Source organism: Scyliorhinus torazame, chromosome 22, assembly GCF_047496885.1.
Source record: "Scyliorhinus torazame isolate Kashiwa2021f chromosome 22, sScyTor2.1, whole genome shotgun sequence".
In the NCBI taxonomy this organism is placed as follows: Eukaryota; Metazoa; Chordata; class Chondrichthyes; order Carcharhiniformes; family Scyliorhinidae; genus Scyliorhinus; species Scyliorhinus torazame.
The window spans coordinates 101,338,370-101,359,516 of NC_092728.1; the positions used below are offsets into that span (position 1 = coordinate 101,338,370).

Sequence of the window (21,147 nt, forward strand, 5' to 3'; positions counted from 1 at the left end):
AAATATATGTTTAATGGTTAATAATGATTACTCAGTCCTATAATTCATCTCAATCCTTAATAAAATAACTTACGTAAAACTACTCTAGTGGCATGCTAACGATTCAGTTTTAAGAGGTATCATCGCTGAACCCCCCCTCTTCACGGACATTTTGCTCCCGTGTAAATTCTTCACCCCCTCACTTGTTCTGACTCCACCATTGTTGTGATTGACTCATCGGCAACAACAACCTGAATTTTTGGAGCGTCTTGGATGTAACAAAACATTTCCATGGTGCTTCGCAGGAGTGGTACCAAACAAAATGTGACACAGAGACACGTAAGGAGCTATTAGGCCAGGGGGATAAAATGCTTGGTTAAAGAGGTAGGTTTTAAGGAGGAAAGGAAAGAGAGAGAAAGAGACGGCAAGGTTCAGGGTGGGAATCTCAGAGCTCAGAAACCAGTCGGTTGAAGGCTGGCGTGGCGGTGGTGAAGTGACGAGAATCCGGGAAGTGCACAAGGCCAGAATTGGAGGAGCACCCAGATCCCGAGAGGGTTTCCGTGCTGGATGAAGTTACAGAAAGAGGGAGGGGCTCGGCTGTGGAGCAATTTGGATAGGATGAAAATTTGAAAATCTCGACATTGCTGGAACGGGAATCGTTGCAAGTCAGCCAAGTGATGAAAGTAATTTTTAAAACTGCCGTAACTTGTGATAAATATTTTCATTTTGTTTAGTAGTTAGAGAGAAAGAGAGTCCCCCTGCTGTTATGCAGATCAGAAGATCTGATTTGCTCCCAATCAAAAAGAATCCCACTGGCAAGATTCAAAGTTAAAATTGCGAACGGTAGTTGGACCTTTCTAACTTTCTTGGCGATGATTTAAACTCCCAAGTCCTTCAACTTTAAAAAAAAAAATTTAGAGCAGCCAATTATTTTTTCCAACTAAGGGGCAATTTAGCGTGGCCAATCCACCTAACCTGCACATCTTTTGGGCTGTGGGGGTGAAACCAACGCAGACATGGGGAGAATGTGCAGACTCCACACAGACAGTGACCAGGGCCAGGGTTCGAACCCGGGTCCTCAGTGCCTTAGGCAGCAGTGCTAACCACTGTGCCGCCGTGCTGCCCCTACGTCCTTCAACGTTTTGGCACTCTTGAACATAAGAATGTAAACAAATCATATCCACATTGTCATACGCTGCAAATCCCGGGCCAGGTATGGAGGGATTTTCCGATGAAGAGAGGTTGAGTAGATTGGGCCTGTATTCAGTGGAGTTTAGAAGAATGAGAGGTGACCGTATTCAGACACAGAAGATTCTCAATGGGCTGGGCAGGATAGATGCAGCGAGATTGTTTCCTCTTGTGGTAGAGATTAGGACCAGAGGGCACAATCTCTGAAAATAGGGTCGTCCATTTAAGACCGGGATGAGGAGGAATTTTTTGTTGGTGGCGAATCTGTGGAATTCTTACCGCAGAGGGCTGTGGAGGCTGGATCGTTAAGTATGTTCACGGCAAGGGCAGTGCGGTGGCGCAGTGGTTAGCACTGCTGCCTCGCGGCGCCGAGGTCCTTGGTTCGATCCCGGCTCTGGGTCACTGTCCATGTGGGAGTTTGCACATTCTCCCTGTGTGTGCGTGGGTCTCACCCACACAACCCAAAGATGTGCAGGGTAGGTGGATTGGCCGCGCTAAATTGCCCCTTAATCGGAAAAAATGAATTGGGTTCTCTAAATGTATTAAACAAAAACATTTTTAAAAAGTAAGGGAATGGAAGGTTATCAAGATAAGGTAGGAAAGTAGCGTTGAGAATTAAGTCAGAGCAGCGATGGTCTCATTGAATGTCGGAGCAGACTCGATGGGCGCAGTGGCCTACCGCAGCTCCTATGTCTTATGGTCTGAAATAACCATCAGTGAATGAAGCAGGATTGTGTTGGTGTCCATGCTGGCAGCCATGGCGTGTTCATTTCGGCTGCTTAATTTGTTCCCTCCACAAGATGCTGACTCAGATTGAGGTCCGACAGTGCCGGCCCTGATAGGAAGACAGGAATATAATCTCGCCATGTGCGCAGGAAATCAATCACACAAATTAACCACTGATAGGTCGCGCTTTTTGCGAGCTCAGGGCGTCCGTAATGCTCCCTAGCCAATAAAATGTTTCTGGTTTTGAACTGCTATCACTGTTGTATGTAATGTATAATCAAAAACATTGCAGCCAATCTGTGCACAGGAAGGTCCCACAAACAGTATAATAGTGAATGGATTTATTTGTGATCTTAATTGAGAAATAATCTTTTTATTATCATTTTTCCATGAGATGTGGGTGTCACTTGGCCACGATAAAACTGCCCCATAATGTCCAGGGTTATGCAGGTTAGGTGAGGTTACAGATATACTGTGGGGGGACAGGGCATAGGTAGGGTGCACTTTCTGAGGTGCAGAATCGATGGGCCGAACGGGCTCCTCCTGTGCTGTAGAGATTCTATGATTCTAGAAGCAGTTCCTGAGTCTTTTGAGCATGGCCTAATCACGTTATGGAGTCGTAATGGTTTACTTCATTTATACTTTTCTCAAGCCCTTGTGACTTAACTATTCTTGAATACTCTGCAGACTAGTTCTATTAACTGTTATTTTTCTGTACAATAGAGAATTTACTATGTTTTGTACACTAGCCACAGAAGATATTTTTAATCATCCATGGTCGATTGTTTGCCCAGTCACTGTTCCCTTGCAGAAGCATTTCTCTTTGCAAGGATGTTTGATGATTAATCCGCAACTCTCCATGATGCCCAAATGCAGCTCTGCAGGGTGCGCAATGCCAATGAGCGACATTGTTTCTCTATACCTTCCCAGTGCTGTACCCCTCTTTGGCTGCCCCCCCTTACTTGCTAAGAGCCTGCTCAGGAGCGACATACCAAGACCGTGCATGCCTGGCTGATCAAGGATCCCTGGCCTGGTGAGAAAAATGGCTTGCCTTAAAAAATGGTTGTTTGAAGCCAATATCTTTGGGACAGCGTCTGGTGCAACTGGGAAGAGCTGCACTTTGTTTTTTTTTTTAAAATGAAGGATGGGACAGTGGCAGGCTACTCAGGAATCAATTTGTCACTGCTGAGGCTTTCACAGGAGCCTCATTACATCCTTAATTGCCCATACCTTCCTCTCACGAGAGGAAATCTGGTTCATTTGTGGTCTTAATTTTCAGTCAAATTAACGCTGCTTTGTCATTTTTCACAAGGGTTTTTCAATTATGTTAGATAAAATCTTCCCAAGTGTGCAGATGTTCAAAACTGAAATCCTTTATAAAAAAAAAAAAAGATTTTGTGAATGATGTGTTGGCTGGTTTTAGGATTATGGCAGGGCTGATATCAGGACAAATCCTGAATCCTTGGAGGATTATGGTCGCATCTGTAGCATCAAAATAAACGTCCAACTTGTCAGTTAATTTACGCTGCATTTGAGTTAAGTGTTCAACTCCGTTACTACCGTTAATCATACACAAGAGAATCAACAGTAACAACTTGCAGTTAAGTAGCATCTTTAAGCCAATGAAGTATCTCCAAGGACGTCAGAGTCAGAGAGTAGAATTGACGGCAAGCAGGAGTGGTGGTGGACAGTTCCTGTCCAGTGGTGGAGGTAAGTTTTGAGCAGGCTATTTAAGGTGGGAACAGATTTGGTAAGCTGGGGGCGGTGGGGGAGAAATTCCAGGGTGGGGACAAGGAGTAGGAACAACGGAGGTTAGATGCTGGTTCATAGGATGAAGGGAGTTGCAAAAGGTAGGCTTAGGCAAGGTCACGGGAAGATCAGCGGACAATGGTGGATGTTGAAACCCGTGGCACAGGATGTGCATGGCTGTGGTACATGGGAGTTTCATTTAGACGGTGCTGGTAGCTGAGTGGTAGTTAAGATTGGTGGCCGTGTTTTGGCTAAATAAGGAATTGAAGGTGCCCCCCCAAAAAACTTGTAAACTAGAGGAGGTCATGAGGGGAGGTGGCAGCGTAGTGGTACTGTCACTGGACGAGTGATCCAGAGGCCCCAGGGTAATTCTCTGGGGAACTGGGTTTGAATCCCACCACGGCAGATGGTGGAATTTGAATTCAATAAAAAAAATCTGGAATTAAATGTGCAATGATGACCAAGAAATCATTGCCGATTGTCGTTAAAACCCATCTGGCTTGCTAATGTCCGTCAGGGAAGGAAATCTGTCATCCTCACCCGGCCTGGCCTACAACTGACTCCAGATCCACAGCAGTGCGGTTGACTCTTAAATGCCCTGTGACATGGCCATGCAAACCGCTCAGTTCAAGGGCAATTAGGGAAGAGCAACAAATGCTGGCCCAGCCCAGTGACGCCCACATCCCAAGAACGAATAAAAAAAATGGGAGTCTGGGAGTAGAAACTACCTTGCACACCCGCATCCTATATTGAGGCAAATCAGCATGGAAACATTACAAAAACGAATAAGTGATGACATTCTCACAGGTTCAAGCCTCACAAGTCAGGTACTGGAGTATGCAATCTGGGCTGATACTCCACTGCAGTACTGAGGGAGTGCTACACTATTGAGGTGTGCTATCTTTTATATCAAACATATTGCCAGGGCGCTGCTGACCCACTTATGTCGAAAATCCTGTGTCACTGTTTTAAGAGCGTGCCTGTATCCCGACCAGTACTTATCACTTGACCAACACCATCTGGTCACTATCTCATTATTGTTTCTGGGAGATTGCCGTGTGCAAATTGGCTGCCGCATTTTCCAACAACCTCATTGTCTGTGAAGTACTTCAGCATATCCCAGTTTGTTAAAAATGCCACATAAACTAAATGCAAGTTATTTCCATGCAAAATTATTTGGGAAATATGAGAAATATGGTAAGCTACTCTACAAATCCAAGTCTTTCCTTAAAATTCTAAAAGGTGTCCAGGAGCAGAGGGACCTTGGTTTGTATGTGTGTAGATCAGTGGAGACAGGATTAGGTGGCGAGAGCAGTTAATAAAGAACCTAGTATTCTGGGCTTTATTTATGAGGCACAGGGTACAAGAGCAAGGAGACTTTGCTGACTTGTACAAGACATGAGTCAAACCACAGCTGGAATATTGTGTAGAAAGGATGAGAACAGATTGGAGAGGGTGCAGAAGAGGTTTACAAGAATGGTTGCAGGGATAAGAAACTTCAGTTATGAGGATGGATTGGAGAGGTTGGGACTGTTCTCCTTGAAGAGAAGAAGACTGAGGGGAGATTTGATAATTATGAGAGGAATGGACAGAGAAGATGGCGAGAAACTGTTCCTGCCCGTAAAAGAATCAAGAACACGAGGGCACAGATTAAAGATGATTTGCAAAAGAAGCACATTTGATGTTGTTACGACACCCTGGGCTAGTGTGCGCAGTCAATTCCAGCCCCACTTGACCCAGAGTCGTAGCACAAGAGAATTAACCAATAATTCTTTTTTTTTTAAATACCCAAAGTCTTTGGCCCTTGGCTGCCCAATAATTACAGTCACCAGGTTTGTAAATTTAAACACAATTACTTTTTATTAACAATAGGAACAAAAATGGAATATGCAGCAAATATAATTGGTTAACTATCATCTAATTTCCCATTGTAACTGGCTCTATATATCTTTTTATACGCACACACACACACATGACAAACAACGGGGGAAGAGAGGGGAGAATAATAATGAGTAAAAGGAAAAAAGAGTCTTTGTTTCAGGCGGTGGTATTTAGCACACTGTCCTTCATACCAGGCTTAGGGGTCGAGATTTCTGCTTTCCAGTCAGTAATAGTTTTCACTGTAGATTCATTCAGAAATACAGCAACTCTCCGCTTTTTTGGAGGAAACACGAGGGAAAGAGAGAGAGAGAGCAGGTCCTTTTCTCTCTGTGTCCCAAGTCTCAAACTTGCTTTCCTCGGTCTCTGAAAATCATCGCACTCAGTTTGGATCCAATCCCCACCTGTTACCGGGCAGAATACGGCCCTTTGGCCAATGCGTTGGCCACCTGGTGATCAATCGAGCTGAATCCTACCCCATCTCTCAGGTGCTGGGAAGTCTGAGTTCTGTTGTCCAAAGCTAGCAGAGTGTACTACATCCTAACTTCTTGAATTCCTCATTCTTGCTGCTGCATGACTTAAAGGTATATGTCCATTAAGCATCCATGGATCGAAATGATAATGGCAAAAATAAAGAAAGGGGAGAAGAGGGAATCAACCGGAAGGACCGTTACAATGTGAGAAAAAGTTTCCACACAAGTGGTTTGGGTCTGAAATCCACTGCCTGTAAGTATGGTGGAGGCAGGTCCAGAGGGCGTTAGATAAGTGCTTGAATGGAAGCAGTGTGCGGGGAAAAGGCAGGGGAACGGCACTTCGGCCACGATGCTCATTTGGAGAGCTGGTGCAGGCATGATGGGCCAAATGGCCGCTTCCTGCGGCGTAACAATTCTGTGATTTATTTGAGTTGAACCTTGGATTTGTTTTAAAACCAGCATTAAAAAATGATGGTCATTAGTCCTGAGAGGCAACCTGGGAAGACCAGTCAGCAACCAGGCACCTCTTGGCGGGCAATTAAAATTCATCAGATGCTTAAAAGGGTGGATGCTTAAAAGAGGTTTATAACCTATAATTCAACTGACTGATCCTTACAGTGCCATGAATTGCACGAGAAAAGCTTGAGTAGTTTTAGAAACATCAGCAGATACTTAATTATAGTGGGTTTTTTTTTTTTAAACTTTCTTCCCAGGATCCATGATGTACAAATGCATAAAATAAATTATTTTCAGCGGCATTAAAATTCACATCTCCCAGTGAGCCACTCCGCGCAGCAACATCAGTTATTTAGTTCTTCCGTGGACGGGTAGAATGAATGGCATTCGACTGTCGCCTACTTGAGGGTCATGCAAGAAAATAGATTCCCGTTTATATCTAGTTTTTCAAGACCAGTGGATGCCTCGAAGCACATTGCAACCACCTGAAGTATTTTTGGAAGTGTAGTAGAGGAAACCCGGCAGCTGTGATGTTGTTGTTGTTGTTATGGGCCAGGGTTTAGAAACTCCAAAGTATATTATGAAGTCCACCGGACCGACAACCTTTTATGTTGAATTTGGCTAGGATGAGCACAAGAGCCTTCCCTTTAGGTGTAAATCAACAGTCTTCCCAGACACTTTAATCAAACAAGCTTTATTCTAAGAACTTAGATAACATATATATATATATATATATATAAAAACAAACAGCAATAATTTCTATCAATTACAAATGTAAAGACACCCCACACAGCTACAGTAATCTATATATAACACTTAATGAATTCCCCCTTAACTGTTCCAATTCAAAAACAAAATCCCATAAACCAAAAACCTCTTTTCATGGGCATGGCCCAGCACTCTGCATTCTCACTTGAATAAGACTGGCTTTTCCTGAGATTCTGACCCTGTCTCACCAGCAGGTTTAAACCCTTCCGGCAAGCAAACTATATCTTTTACATTACCAAAGCAGGTATGTTTCTTTTCCTGGAACAACTCTTTAAGATGAAAACAGAGAGAGACAGGCCAAAACACTTATCCACTGTCCCAAGTCCACAGCGGTCAAAACTGAAAGCGAAAGTAAAACAAACCTCACAGCCATAGCTCCGGTCCACCCACAAAATGACATCATTGAAGCCATGTGATAAGACAAAAAACCTTTCTTAAAGGAACACTCCCATGAGATTGCGAAATGCAAGATTCACTGGATGGGTGCGATTGCGCTTGTTATTTGCGGATAATTTATGGCAGTGCATGTAATGCAAACATTGAGAACAATTAAGGTTTTATAGGACAGGGAGTTCTAAAGGTTGTAGAGAATGTGTATAATGCCCTGAAGCTAAGAGAATTACCACCCACCCTCACCAAAGCTAAAGACCAAGAGCCAGAAGCCTCATCAGCGTCCAGGTAACAGACAAGTTGATGCTTTGAACATAGAACATAGAACATTACAGCGCAGTACAGGCCCTTTGGCCCTCGATGTTGTGCCAACCTGTTAAACCACTCTAAAGCCCATCTACACTATTCCCTTATCGTCCATATGTCTATCCAATGACCATTTGAATGCCCTGAGTGTTGGCGAGTCCACTACTGTTGCAGGCAGGGCACTCCACGCCCTCACCACTCTCCGAGCAAAGAACCTACCTCTGACATCTGTCCTATATCCATCTCCCCTCAACCCAAAGCTATGTCCCCTCGTGCTGGAAATCACCATCCATGGAAAAAGGTTCTCACTGTCCACCCTATCCAATCCTCTGATCATCTTGTGTGCCTCAATTAAGTCACCTCTTAACCGTCTTCTCTATAACGAAAACAGCCTCAAGTCCCTCAGCCTTTCCTCATAAGAGCTTCACTCCATACCAGGCAACATTCTAGTAAAACTTTGGGTGCAGAACTTTCTTCAAAGGAACATCCACAGCAGCAAACCTTGCTCCCTACAGGTAGGGAGGGAGGAACCATACCAAACCCTCACAGGGGAGATACGGGAAGGATGATTTGCCCTGTTGGTGAGAGGTGTAGAACCTGGGGAGATGGCCTCAGAAGAAAGGGTCGGCCAGTTAGGATGGCTATGAGGAGGAATTTCTTCACTCAGAGGGTGGTGAATCTTTGGGATTCTCTTCCCTGGAGGATGGGTGAGGGTAGGAGGGTGCAAATAGCCTATTCCTGCTCCTGTGTCGCTATTTTGCCTTGTACCGTACATATATACAGCATTTTCTGTTTTTGTATAATTTTCGCAATTGGCATTCGTTTGGTTTTCAACTCGTTGATCTCAGGTATGGCTCAGTCAGTAGCATACTTGACTCTTGAGATGGAAGGTTGTCGGTTCCAGTCCCACATCAGAGTGCAATACGGAGGGACTGCTGCAGTGCCAGAGATGCTGTCTTTCTGACAGTGTGCAACCTCAAGTGGATGTAAGAGATCGAATGGCAATATTTCAAAGCAGAGCAGGTGTACCATAGAACCATAGAATTTCTACTGTGCAGAAGGAGGCCAATTGGCTCATTGAGTCTGCACTGACCCTCTGAAAGAGCACTGTACGCAGGCCACACCCCCGTAACCCCACCTAACCTGCACATCTTTGGACACTAAGGGCAATTTATCATGGCCAATGGCACATCTTTAGACTGTGGGAGGAAACCGGAGCACCCGGAGGAAACCCAAGCAAACACGGAGGGGGAAAGTGCAAACGCCACCAGTCGCCCAAGGCCGGAATTGAATCCGGGTCCCTGGCGTCGAGGCAGCAGTGCTAGCCACTGTGCCACCGTGCTTCTGGACTTCCACCCTGTGTCCTGGTCAAAATGTATCCCACAATCAACACTGTTAAAATAAATTGAAATCATTCATTGCATTGACCTCGCTTTGAATAAAATTGCAGAGGATTGGGACGTTGTGGGGAGGGGTGGGGGGGGGGGGGGGGGTGATGATGTCGTTGCAGTGTTCATCTTTGTTTTCAAATCCCTCCATGTCCTCATCCCTCCCTACATCTGCAATCTCCACAAATGTCTCAATATCTGATCTCTTCCACTCCTGGGCTTTGGAGCATTCCATTTTTAATCCATCCACGATTGGTGGCCATGTCTTGAGCCGTGGCTCATTGGATAGCACTCCTGCCTCTGTGCCGCAAGATTCTAGGACTTGAGCACAAAAATCAAGGTTGACCCTCCAGTGTGATCGTGAGGGTGTGCTACGCTGTCAGAGGTGCTATCTGTTGTTAACCCGACGATCCCAACTGCCTGTGTGGCTGACGTGAAAGATCTTGCACTATTTCAAAGAAGGAAACGGGAGAACTCCCCAGTGTCTTGCCCGATACATATCACACACGACAAAGCAGATGACTTGATCGTTATCACAAAGTTTGGTGTGGGAGCTTGCTGTGCGCAAATTGGCTTGCGTGTTTCCGACACTACAGCACCCGAAGACGATTCAGAAAGTACTTTGTAAGACCATAAGAAGTAGGAGCAGAAGCAGGCCACTTGCCCCATCCAGTCTGTTCCACCATTCAGTGAGATCATGGCTGATCTGATAATCGTCAGTTCCACTTTCCTGCCTTATCCCCATAAACCTTCCATTCCCATCATTGGCTGTAAAATGCTTTGGAGTATCAAGTTGTCTTGAGAAAATCATATAAATGCAACTTTTCTTTTGCCTGAGCCTCAAGCTTTGGAATTCCCTCCAAAACCACCCATCTCTTTGATATTTTACCACTATGCCACCGTTTCCCCATTCATGTTGCTGGACGAGTAATCCAGAGACACGGGCTCTAGGGACACGGGTTCAAATCCCGCCGTGGCAGGATTTGAATTTGTTTAATGAATTCTGAATATAAAGCTAGTCTCGGTAATGAATCTACTGTCGATTGTCATCAAGAAAAACACATCTGGCCCATTAGGGAAGGAAATCTGTTGTTCTGACCCGGTCTGGCCTACATGTGGCTCCAGACCCCCAGCAATGTGGGTGACTCTTAGCTGCCCCCTGAAATGGTCTAGCAAGCCACTCCGCTCAAGGGCAATTAGGGATTGGCAGCAAATGCTGGCCCAGTCAGCGACACCCATGTTCCATGGACGAATAACGAAAAAAACGATTCCGCTTTAGCACTGTTGCTTCACAGCGCCAGGGTACCAGGTTCGATTCCCGGCTTGCATCACTGTCTGTGCGGAGAATGCACGTTCACCCCCGCGTCTGCGCAGGTTTCCTCCGGGTGCTCCGTTTTCCTCCCACAAGTCCCGAAAGACGTACTTGTTAGGTAATTTGGACATTCTGAATTCTCCCTCAGTGTACCCGAACAGGCGCCGGAATGTGGCGACTAGGGGCTTTTCACAGTAACGTCATTGCAGTGTCAGTGTGAAACTACTTGTGACAATAACGATTATTATATATAAAACCTCCCTCTTTGACTAAGCACTTAACTACCTGTTCTAATATTGCCGTATGTGGTTTGGTGTCAGATCTGGCTTTGCAATGGTCCAGTGAAGTACTTTGGAAATCTTTATTCTGTTGAAGCTGCTATGTTAACATAAGTTGTTGAGGGAGACCGGGTGATCCAAAAGCTGAGGCCCTGCCCTTATGGCAAATGTGGTTTTTGCGAAATACTCACGGTTCTGCGATACAATTCAATGGGGGCAGTTTTTATAGCATCTTATCAGTTGATACAAGCCAGCTGGTAGAGCCAGCCTAGCCAGTTGATATCAGCTCCGCATTGACTTTTGATAAGCTCAGTGTTTGCAGAAGTTTGTGTGGGTGGTCGAGTGGGGGGTGGGGTGGGGACGAAAGGGTGAGGGTGGGGTAGAGTTGGCAAAAGGAAACTTTCTAGCCTCTTGAATAGCTGCTGCTGAATCTGGCATACGGTGCTTACGTAATACCCATGATAGGGAAGATCCTGGAATCAAAAAATAAAACACTTTTGCTTTGTGCGGGGGCCGTGATTGTGTCTTCTGCTGGCAGAGCCAAACAGCAAGATACCAATCTTCAAAGCCGACTCTTTTTTTTTTACCGTCTTCCGCATATTCCCAGACAAAAATAAAACTGGACAGAAAAACAAGGTTATTATTAAATAACGTAGGTTCGCTTGACTGTGCTGCACAGCTTGATCCGCAGGAGAGCAGTGAATTACATACAGCACTCGAGCGTCACATTCGGACCTGATGATGAATCCATTCGAAGAATCTTAACTTTGTGTCTTGGTAACACACTGATCGTTGCCTGTGTGCGTGTGTGTCCGTTTTAGCTCTCGTAAATGTTTTTCTCTTTACTGACTTTGATTCTATCTTTTTTTTAAATCAGTGCCTTGGTGTGGTCGAATAGAACTCTGCCTTTCATCATCGACCATTTATTTGAGTTTGGTGAAACTGAAAGAGTTAGAAGCCTGTCGTGTCTGATGTCTGAAGGGGCTCCTGTGTGTGTTGTGTCGGGCCATGTTAAACCGTCCCATAGGCACAATATGTCCAATGCCAGTTGGCACAATGTATTCTATTCAGATTAGAATTTGTAATCGCAATTTACATTCAATGTGCTTTCTCATTTCCAGTTTCCCCCCCCCTCCCTCCGAAATATATCCATTCCAATTTGTCAATTTGCTGTGTTGAATTCAATACATATCCGCCGTGTAGAATCATAGAATAGAATCACAGAGCTGCCACAGCAGTGCAAAAGGAGGACATTCGGTCCATCAGATCTGCACCAACCCTCTGAAAGAGAACCCTATCTAGGCCCACTCTTTCTCCCGCCCACCCCCCCCCCCCCCCCCAACTCCTTAACCCCACCTAACCTTTTGAATTAAAAAAAAAAAGTAGCAATCTTCAGATTGTGGGGGTGAGACCCACGCAGACACGGGGAGAATGTGCAAACACCACACAGACAGTGGCCCAGAGCCAGGATTCGAACCCGGGTCTTCAGCGCCGTGTATGTGTTCAGGTTGGACTGTGTACGTGCTCAAGTTGGACTGTGTACGTGCTGAGGATGGACTGTGTACGTGCTGAGGATGGACTGTACGTGCTGAGGGTGGACTGTACGTGCTCAGGATGGACTGTGTACGTGCTCAGGATGGACTGTGTACGTGCTGAGGCTGGACTGTGTACGTGCTGAGGATGGACTGTACATGCTGAGGGTGGACTGTACGTGCTCAGGATGGACTGTGTACGTGCTGAGGATGGACTGTGTACGTGCTGAGGATGGACTGTACGTGCTGAGGATGGACTGTACGTGCTGAGGATGGACTGTGTACGTGCTGAGGATGGACTGTGTACGTGCTGAGGATGGACTGCGTACGTGCTGTGGGTGGACTGTGTACATGCTGAGGATGGACTGTGTGCGTGCTGAGGATGGACTGTGTGCGTGCTGAGGATGGACTGTGTACGTGCTGAGGATGGACTGTGTACGTGCTGAGGGTGGACTGTGTACGTGCTGAGGATAGACTGTGTACGTGCTGAGGATGGACTGTGTACGTGCTGAGAATGGACTGTGTACGTGCTGAGGATGGACTGTGTACGTGCGGAGGATGGACTGTGTACGTGCTGAGGGTGGACTGTGTACATGCTGAGGCTGGATTGTATACGTACTGTGGATGGACTGTGTACATGCTGTTGATGGACTGTGTACATGCTGAGGATGGATTGTATACGTACTGTGGATGGACTGTGTATGTGCGGAGGGTGGACTGTGTACGTGCTGAGGGTGGACTGAGTACGTGCTGAGGGTGGACTGAGTACGTGCTGTGGGTGGACTGTGTACGTGCTGAGGGTGGACTGTGTACGTGCTGAGGGTGGACTGAGTACGTGCTGAGGGTGGACTGTACGTGCTGAGGGTGGACTGTGTACGTGCTGAGGGTGGACTGTGTACGTGCTGTGGATGGACTGTGTACATGTTGTGGATGGATTGTATACGTGCCGTGGATGGCCTGTGTCTGTGCCGTGGATTGACTGTGTACATGCTGAGGATGGATTGTATACGTGCTGTGGATGGACTGTGTATGTGCTTAAGCCCTCCAGCTGTTCCCTGGGGGGTTAGAGTTAAATTTTGAAAAATAAAACAAATCTAACATTCAGGTAAAAACAGAAAATGCTGGAAAAGCTCAGCAGGTCTGGCAGCATCTGTGGAGGGAGGAAGGAGGATGTTTGGAGTCCAATTCCGGAACTGTTCCAAAGAAGCCACCTTGGAACTGGGAACGTTGCCTCCGCCTCGCTCTCTCTATAGATCTGCTCGAGATTTTCCAGCACTTTTCTGCTTTTTATTTTAACCTTCAAAGTGATGTTTCGGAATGATTGTTAAGGAGGAGTGCCTTTTAAACGTGGTGATTGATAGGTTAGCGCGGGGCCTTCAATGGTGCTCCCTGGGTCAGGGGTGCTGCATCAACCTGAGAATGAGGCGTGTGTGGCCCAGCACAGCGCTGGAGCCCCCCCCCCCCCCAACACCCACACACACACACACACACTCACGCACACGCACACACTGTTGCTGCTGCTTCAATGTGGGGGTGTCATAAATGTGCGATGCAGTAAAAAGGGACCAGTTAAAGAGAGATAAGCAGGAGGTGGTGTGGAAAATGCACAGGGAGACCTCAGTGAAACATCCCTCTCACTGCTCAATGATGAGGTGCTGCTGCTGGTGCCAGAGCTACTGCAGTTCGCAGATTTCCTGTTTCTCTTTCCCCCCTATCTTATTCTTCACCCTCCATCCCTCCCTCCCCCTTTCCTCCCCTTCCTCCCCTCTTCCTTCCCTCCCTCCCCTTTCCTCCCTTCCCTGCCTCCCCCTTTCCTCCCCTCCCTCTCTCCCCCTTTTTTCCTCTCCCTCCTGCCCCCTTTCCTCCCCTTCCTCTCCTCCCTCTCCCTTTCCTCCCCCTTTCCACCCTTCCCTTCCTCCCTCCCCCTTTCTGCCCCTTCCCTCCCTCCCTCCCCCTTTCCACCCCTTCCCTCCCTCCCTCCCCCTGTCCTCCTACACTCCCTCCATCCCTCCCAGTTTCCTTCCCTCCCTCCCCCTTACCCCCCTCCCTCCCCTTTCCGCCCCTTTCCTTCCCTCCCTCCCCCTTTCCTCCTTCCCTCCCTCCATCCCTGCCCCTTTCTTCCCTCTCTCCCCCTGCCCTCCCTCCCCTTTCCTCCCCTCCCTCCCCCTTTACTCCCCTCCCTCCCCCTTTCCCCCCCTCCTCCCTCCTTCCCTCCCTCAGACGTACCGCGCGGTTGAATCTCACCACCTTTTGAGCTGTCTTAAGTTTTCAGCCCCGGCGATCTCTCCTGTTTTGCAGGTCGGTGATCGGAATGGGGAGCTGACGGCCCACCTGAATGTGACCCAGCTGCAGTCGGTGCTCGGCATGAGCTCACCTCCGCAGGACTGCCATTCGGCCCCTCACCCGGCCGACTACGAAGCGCAAGGTAGGCGTAAAACTTCAAACCTCATGTTAACGGTCAAGCTAACTTTTATCCAAAAGATGTGTAAACCGAGATAAACAAAACGTAACAGACGCCAAAAATACTCGATGTGCAAGTTAACAGCATTGAATAGAACTTGAAGACCCCCCCCCCCCCAGGTATTGAGGTGGTTTGAATGGCTGGATTGTACCCTGTTGACACAAGAGGTGTCGGTTCTGTGGGTGTCACCCCAGAACGCTTGCCTTCCTCTGAGCCGCAGTGTAGTGTGCTGTGCGATGATGGTAGTTTTGAGCAAAGTCAGCCCACTGAACGAGAGGCTCCAGTGTGCTCCAGGTCGGGTTATTGAGCACACATAACTCTACGTTTAAGTAAGTACCATTTGTTTGAAATTTGTGCTAGGGAACCGGGTTCCATTCCCGGCTTGGGTGACTGTCTGTGTGGAGTTTGCGTGTTCTCCCCGGGTTCTCCCCATGTCTGCGTGGGTTTCCTCCGGGTGCTCCGGTTTCCTCCCACAAGTCCCAAAGACGTGCTGTTCGGTGAATTGGACAGTCTGAATTCTCCCTCTGTGTACCCGAACAGGCGCCGGAATGTGGCGACTAGGGGATTTTCACAGTAACTTCATTGCAGTGTTAATGTAAGCCTACTTGTGACACTAATAAAGATTATTATTATAAATGCGATTTTATAAAAAAAAAAAAAAAAAAAAAAAATTTTTTCTTTGACACACAGGACATCGTGTCTTACCCCTCTCCTCTGGAGCGAGAGGTTTAAGGGCTCATTTTGTGTGACGTAGATGCAGTTGAGGGGAAGCTAGATCAAGTACATGAGGGGAAAAAGGGATAGAAGTTGAAAGATAATCAGAAAGAGCTGGAAATGTTCAGAAGAGTGGTCAGCATCTGTGGAGAGGAACAGAGTTAATGTTTCATTTTGGTGGCCTTCCGTTAACACCAAACTGATAATCTAATAACCTTTACTTTTGTCACAAGTAGGCTAACATTTACACTGCAATAACGTTACTGGGAAAATCCCCCAGTCGCCACACTCCGGCGCCTGTTCGGGTACACAGAGGGAGAATTCAGAATGTCCAATTCACCTAACAGCACGTCTTTCGGGACTTGTGGGAGGAAACCGGAGCACCCGGAGGAAACCCACGCAGACACGGGGAGAACGTGCAGACTCCGCACAGACAGTGACCCAAGCCGGGAATCGAACCCAGGACCCTGGGGCTGTGAAACAGTAGTGCTAACCACTGAGCTACCGGTGCCGCCCATGATGGGGTGAGAGGAATTGTAAGCGCCAGCCGAGGTTGTGCTGGTTGGCATGTTTCTGTGCTTTAAAACCCTATGTAAACACTTTGTTGTTCAATATTTGAGATCCCGGATTTGAGATTAGCAGTGTTGAGAGGGTGCTTGACTTTTGGTCTGTGTATTCTGCAATGATGTTGGGGCGAGGGAGGAGCTTGTCTGAAGAAGGTGGTGATGGACATGTGCTTCTGTACCGAAAGATAATGACGCAATGAACAAAAATGTTGAAATTTTGTGCAGTCTCGGGGTCCTTTAACGGCCAGCAATAACGCAGCTACATAGAACATAGACATAGAGCGATACAGCGCAGTACAGGCCCTTCGGCCCACGATGTTGCACCGAAACAAAAGCCATCTAACCTACACTATGCCATTATCATCCATATGCTTATCCAATAAACTTTTAAATGCCCTCAATGTTGGTGAGTTCACTACTGTTGCAGGTAGGGCATTCCACAGCCTCACCACTCTTTGCGTAAAGAGTTTACCGACACACAGGGCATGCTAATGCTAATGAGTTTACTTTACCAACACTCTAGATTCGTCAGGCTCGGTCACGAAAGAAAGTTGCCCGGTTACCAAATGCAATTCAGTTGAAAGCTCACATTATCCCAAGGCAGGATTATTTTGACAAACATATTTGGATACTTCAGCTTCCTTCATCCCTGTTAGCGGCGCCCATGCGTGTGCGATGCTTCGAGCTGGTTTTCACATTGCTAGCTTTGTTTTTAAAAGCACGGAGCTGAATACAAATGGACAGGAGCAGGCCTGGGAGAACAGTGTCACCAGATGACATTGGCGAGCAGAGTTATGTCCTCATGCAATGCCCTGCTGGGCACAGCCAAAGAGGAGGTCAGGTTTGTTTTTGAAAACACGGAGCTGGATACAGATGGACAGCAGCAGGCCTGGGAGAACAGTGTCACCAGAGTTCTGTCTTTATGCAATGCCCCTGCTGGGCATAGCCAATGAGACTGTTCCTAGTGACCCTGTCCTTGGATGTGATGGTCGGATTGATTCGAGTGAACTTTGACATGTTTCCATGCTAAGACGGCTTCCATGGATGAGATTTGGAGGTGAATGAGCCTATGATATCTATGATGAACCTGCCGAGAATCACGCTCATCACTTGTGAGGCAGGTAAGAGTGTGGGAGAAGGAAAGGGCTCCTTTCCTGTTCGACAACGTTGCTGTCAACACCAACAAAGACAGGCTCTCGAAGGTGTCGTTGGGAAAATCTGCAGGTTCAGCCATCCAACTGAAGAGACTAACCTGGCTAAGAGGTGTGAGTTGAACCTTTGAGTCTCCAGTCTCCTCACAGGGAGGCTCCGGACTGGAAGCTGGGATATCTCTTTGCTAATGCTTGTCAAACCCCCCTGACATTCCCGTGATAAGTCCGACCATGCTGCAAAGGTGGACAGTCGTTAGATAAGCCACGGCTTATTTAGGTCAGAATTTTATTTCTGGCGACAAGGTTTTAGTGACTTCTAGGCTCTAGACCAGTGACTAGCTTTCCTTTTTATCCGAAGATCATTTATTTTGTACCAAAGACGTCTGGTGTGCAGAAAGTGCACGCTGGGTGCTAGAACTTAGATCATTCTCAGCAAACCTCCTTGAAAGTTCATGCGTTAAGGAGACTTTGTGGCTCTGTTATTTTCTGCCGCTGGATGCTTTGCTTGTACATTCCAAATGACTGCCTTTGTTTCCTTGTACGGGTTCTGCAAAGCTCAGCTCATTATCTCCTTGGCTGCCTGTAATGGTAGGCAAACAACTGCATTGAGGAAATGCATGATTGCGAGGGAAATTATTGGAAATTTGTGTTTCCCAAGTGCACAAAATTAATCTGTTAATAAATTTGCTGGTGGCCAGGGATAGTTATTTGGTATCTGAAGGTGACCCAATCCTGTAGTCTGTTACTTTGAATGGGGACATTCAAATGTTGTTGAGTGACTATTTATTTGAACATTACTTATTTTAATGTTACTTATTTGAATCAGCAGTATGGTGGTTAGCACCGCTGCCTCACCGCTCCAGAGACCCGGGTGCAATTCCGGCCTCGGGTGACTGTCTCCCCGTGTCTGCGTGGGTTTCCTCCGGGTGCTCCGGTTTCCACTCGTAGTCCAAAGATGTGCAGGTTAGGTGGATTGGCCACGCCAAATTGCCCCTTAATGTCTAAAGGGTTAGGCAGGGTTATGAGCATAGGGGGGGATGTGTGAGCTTAAGTGGGATGCTCTGTCCAAGATCCAGTGCAGACTTGATGGGCCGAATGGCCTCTTGCACTGTAAAGTCAATGATTCTATTACCACCTGTGCACCTTCATAGAATTTACAGTGCAGAAGGAGGCCATTCGGCCCATCGAGTCTGCACCGGCTCTTGGAAAGAGCACCCTACCCAAGGTCAACGCCTCCACCCAACACTAAGGGCAATTTTGGACACTAAGGGCAATTTAGTATGGCCAATCCACCTAACCTGCACATCTTTGGACTGTGGGAGGAAACCGGAGCACCCGGAGGAAACCCACGCAGACACGGGGAGGATGTGCAGACTCCGCACAGACAGTGACCCAAGCCGGAATCGAACCTGGGACCCTGGAGCTGTGAAGCAATTGTGCTAAGCACTGTGCTACCGTGCTGCCCTGCATTACACTTTTGGAAGGCCTTGTCTTTTGCTCCCATCAGAAATGTTGTTCTGCAGTCAGCAATTTAATCTCCTTTCTGGCCTTAAACTGAACTAAAATGTTTACTACCTTGGTGACCTTTTGAATCTGGGCTGTGATCTTGACCCATATTCTCTCCACCACCAAAACTGCTTATTTTTATTCCTGTAATCTCACACACCTCAATCCAGCCTCAATTCGTTGCTGTAGCCCTCACCCATGTTCGACAATTCCACTTTTTTCCTCGTGTGATGAATGTAGAAATTGTTATGGATTATATTTCAGATTTGCGGCAGTAATTTTATTATGAACCCTGGTTTAAAATACATACAGGCAGTATATCTGCTCCAGTTGTAATTAAAGGGTTGTGACAGGTGAGGTAATTATTCATTCCAATCACTTACTTGGTTACAGATAAGGGGCTAATGGAACATTGTGTATATATTGGATGGTTCCAAAACATTCTAAGATATTTAATCCTAGCCAAGCAGGTCATGGAACTTACTGAGATACAGATGATGTAATTAATAGGCGGCGTCAAGTCTGTCTGTAGTTTTGCAGTTTGCCGTAGAATTTGAGTCTGACAAGTCAGAATTGTACTGATCTGCTCTTGAAAGGATTATTCTCTAAAGGTCTCTGCATAGCTAAGCAAGTGACTGTTTTGTTAACTTTATTTATAAGTGGCATTTGAATTGTATTGGGTTGCTTAATTAGAGTTAGTATCAGGTATAGATAGTAAGTTCAGTTTTTCCTTTCTGGATCAGAACTATTTAACTGATAATTGTAAAGTTACTTCTTTGATGTTTCTGTGTTTAAATTAAAGTTTTTTTTCAATGTAAAAGTTACCGATTGGTCGGAGTCATCACTCCTGGGATAAAGTATCCTTTCCTCATAGTTTTACAAATTGAAAAATATTGTGTGGGGTTCTCGTCTGCATTCCTACCAAATGTTGGGGTCTGGTCCGGTATACTAACACTCGCCGAACTTTCACCATCCGTACACCTAATCTCATCCGAAATGCTGCATTCATTTCCTAACTCGCACCAAGTCCTGTTCACACATTTGGCCCTGCGTCCTGTACTTGCCAGCCTATATTGTCTGCCTGGTCCATCCCCCCCCAATGATTCTAATTCTTATTCCCATTTCCCAATGCTTCATGGCTTTTGTTGCCTATCTCTGTCACCACCTGCAGGTCTACAATCTCTGCGTTCCTCCAATTCCGGCCTCTCCTGCGTCTCCAATTTCCTCCACCCCACTTAAAAATTTATTTTGTGGGATGTGCACGTTGCTGGCAAGGCCAGCATTTTTTCCCATGTCTAATTCCACTTCAATAGGCGGTGGTGTGCTAATTTCCTGAACCGTTGCAGTCCCTGCGCTGTAGGAACCAGCCACAGTGCTGTGAGGAATAGAGTTCCAGGATTTTGACCCAGTGCTAGAGTCAGGATATACCCAAGTCAGGATGGTGAGTGGCTTGGAGGGGAACTTGCAGGTGGTGGTGTTCCCATGTATCGGTTGCCCTTGTCCTTCCAGGTGGTAGTGGTTGTGGGTTTGGAAGGTCCCTTGGTGGGTGCATTTTGTCGATGGTACACACAGCTGCAACTGTGAGCAGATTGCGGGGAGCGAATGTTACAGGTGGTGAATGGGGTGCCAATCAAGCGGGCAGGATAGTGCTGACCTCCTTGGATGTTTTGTGGAGCTGCATTCTCCCAGGCAAGTGGAGAGCATTCCAGCTATTGATGGCATGCCTTCATCTGTCCAAGCCTGACGCTCTGAATTTCCATCTTCAAACCTCCTTGCCTCTCTCTCCTCCTTTCAGTCGCTCGTTAAAATCTATCTTTTTTGCCCAAGCATTTGGTCACCTGTTGCCATTTTCAGCATTGTTGCAGCCATTGCAGTTTGTGATTTCCTGCACTAATATTATTATGATCTATTTGTCTTGAGTATAAGAATTGGCAAGTCATATCGCAGCTGTATAGAACGTTAGTTAGGCCACACGTGGAGTATAGTGTTCAATTCTGGTCGCCACACTACCAGAAGGATGTGGAGGCTTTAGAGAGGGTGCAGAAGAGATTTACCAGGATGTTGCCTGGTATGAAGGGCATTAGCAATGAGGAGCAGTTGAATAAACTTGGTTTGTTCTCACTGGAACGACGGAGGTTGAGGGGCGACCTGATAGAAGTCTACAAAATTTTGAGGGGCATAGACAGAGTGGATAGTCAGATGCTTTTTCCAAGGGTAGAGGGGTCAATTACTAGGGGGTATAGGTTTAAGGTGCGAGGGGCAAGGTTTAGAGGAGATGTACGAGGCAAGTTTTTTACACAGAGGGAAGTGAGTGCCTGGAACTCGC

The 21,147-nt window shown here is 46.7% G+C and overlaps 1 protein-coding gene across 7 annotated transcripts in view; it reads left to right on the forward strand.

The window, feature by feature from the left end:
• LOC140399277 (G-protein-signaling modulator 1-like) overlaps nt 1-21,147 on the forward strand; it is a 386,887-nt gene that overhangs the window by 269,500 nt on the left and 96,240 nt on the right. For all 7 annotated transcript variants that reach the window (XM_072488747.1, XM_072488745.1, XM_072488750.1 and 4 more), the window contains one exon: nt 14,722-14,848. In XM_072488747.1, coding sequence (XP_072344848.1) covers nt 14,722-14,848 — 127 coding nt within the window. The remainder of the gene's footprint in view (nt 1-14,721; nt 14,849-21,147) is intronic.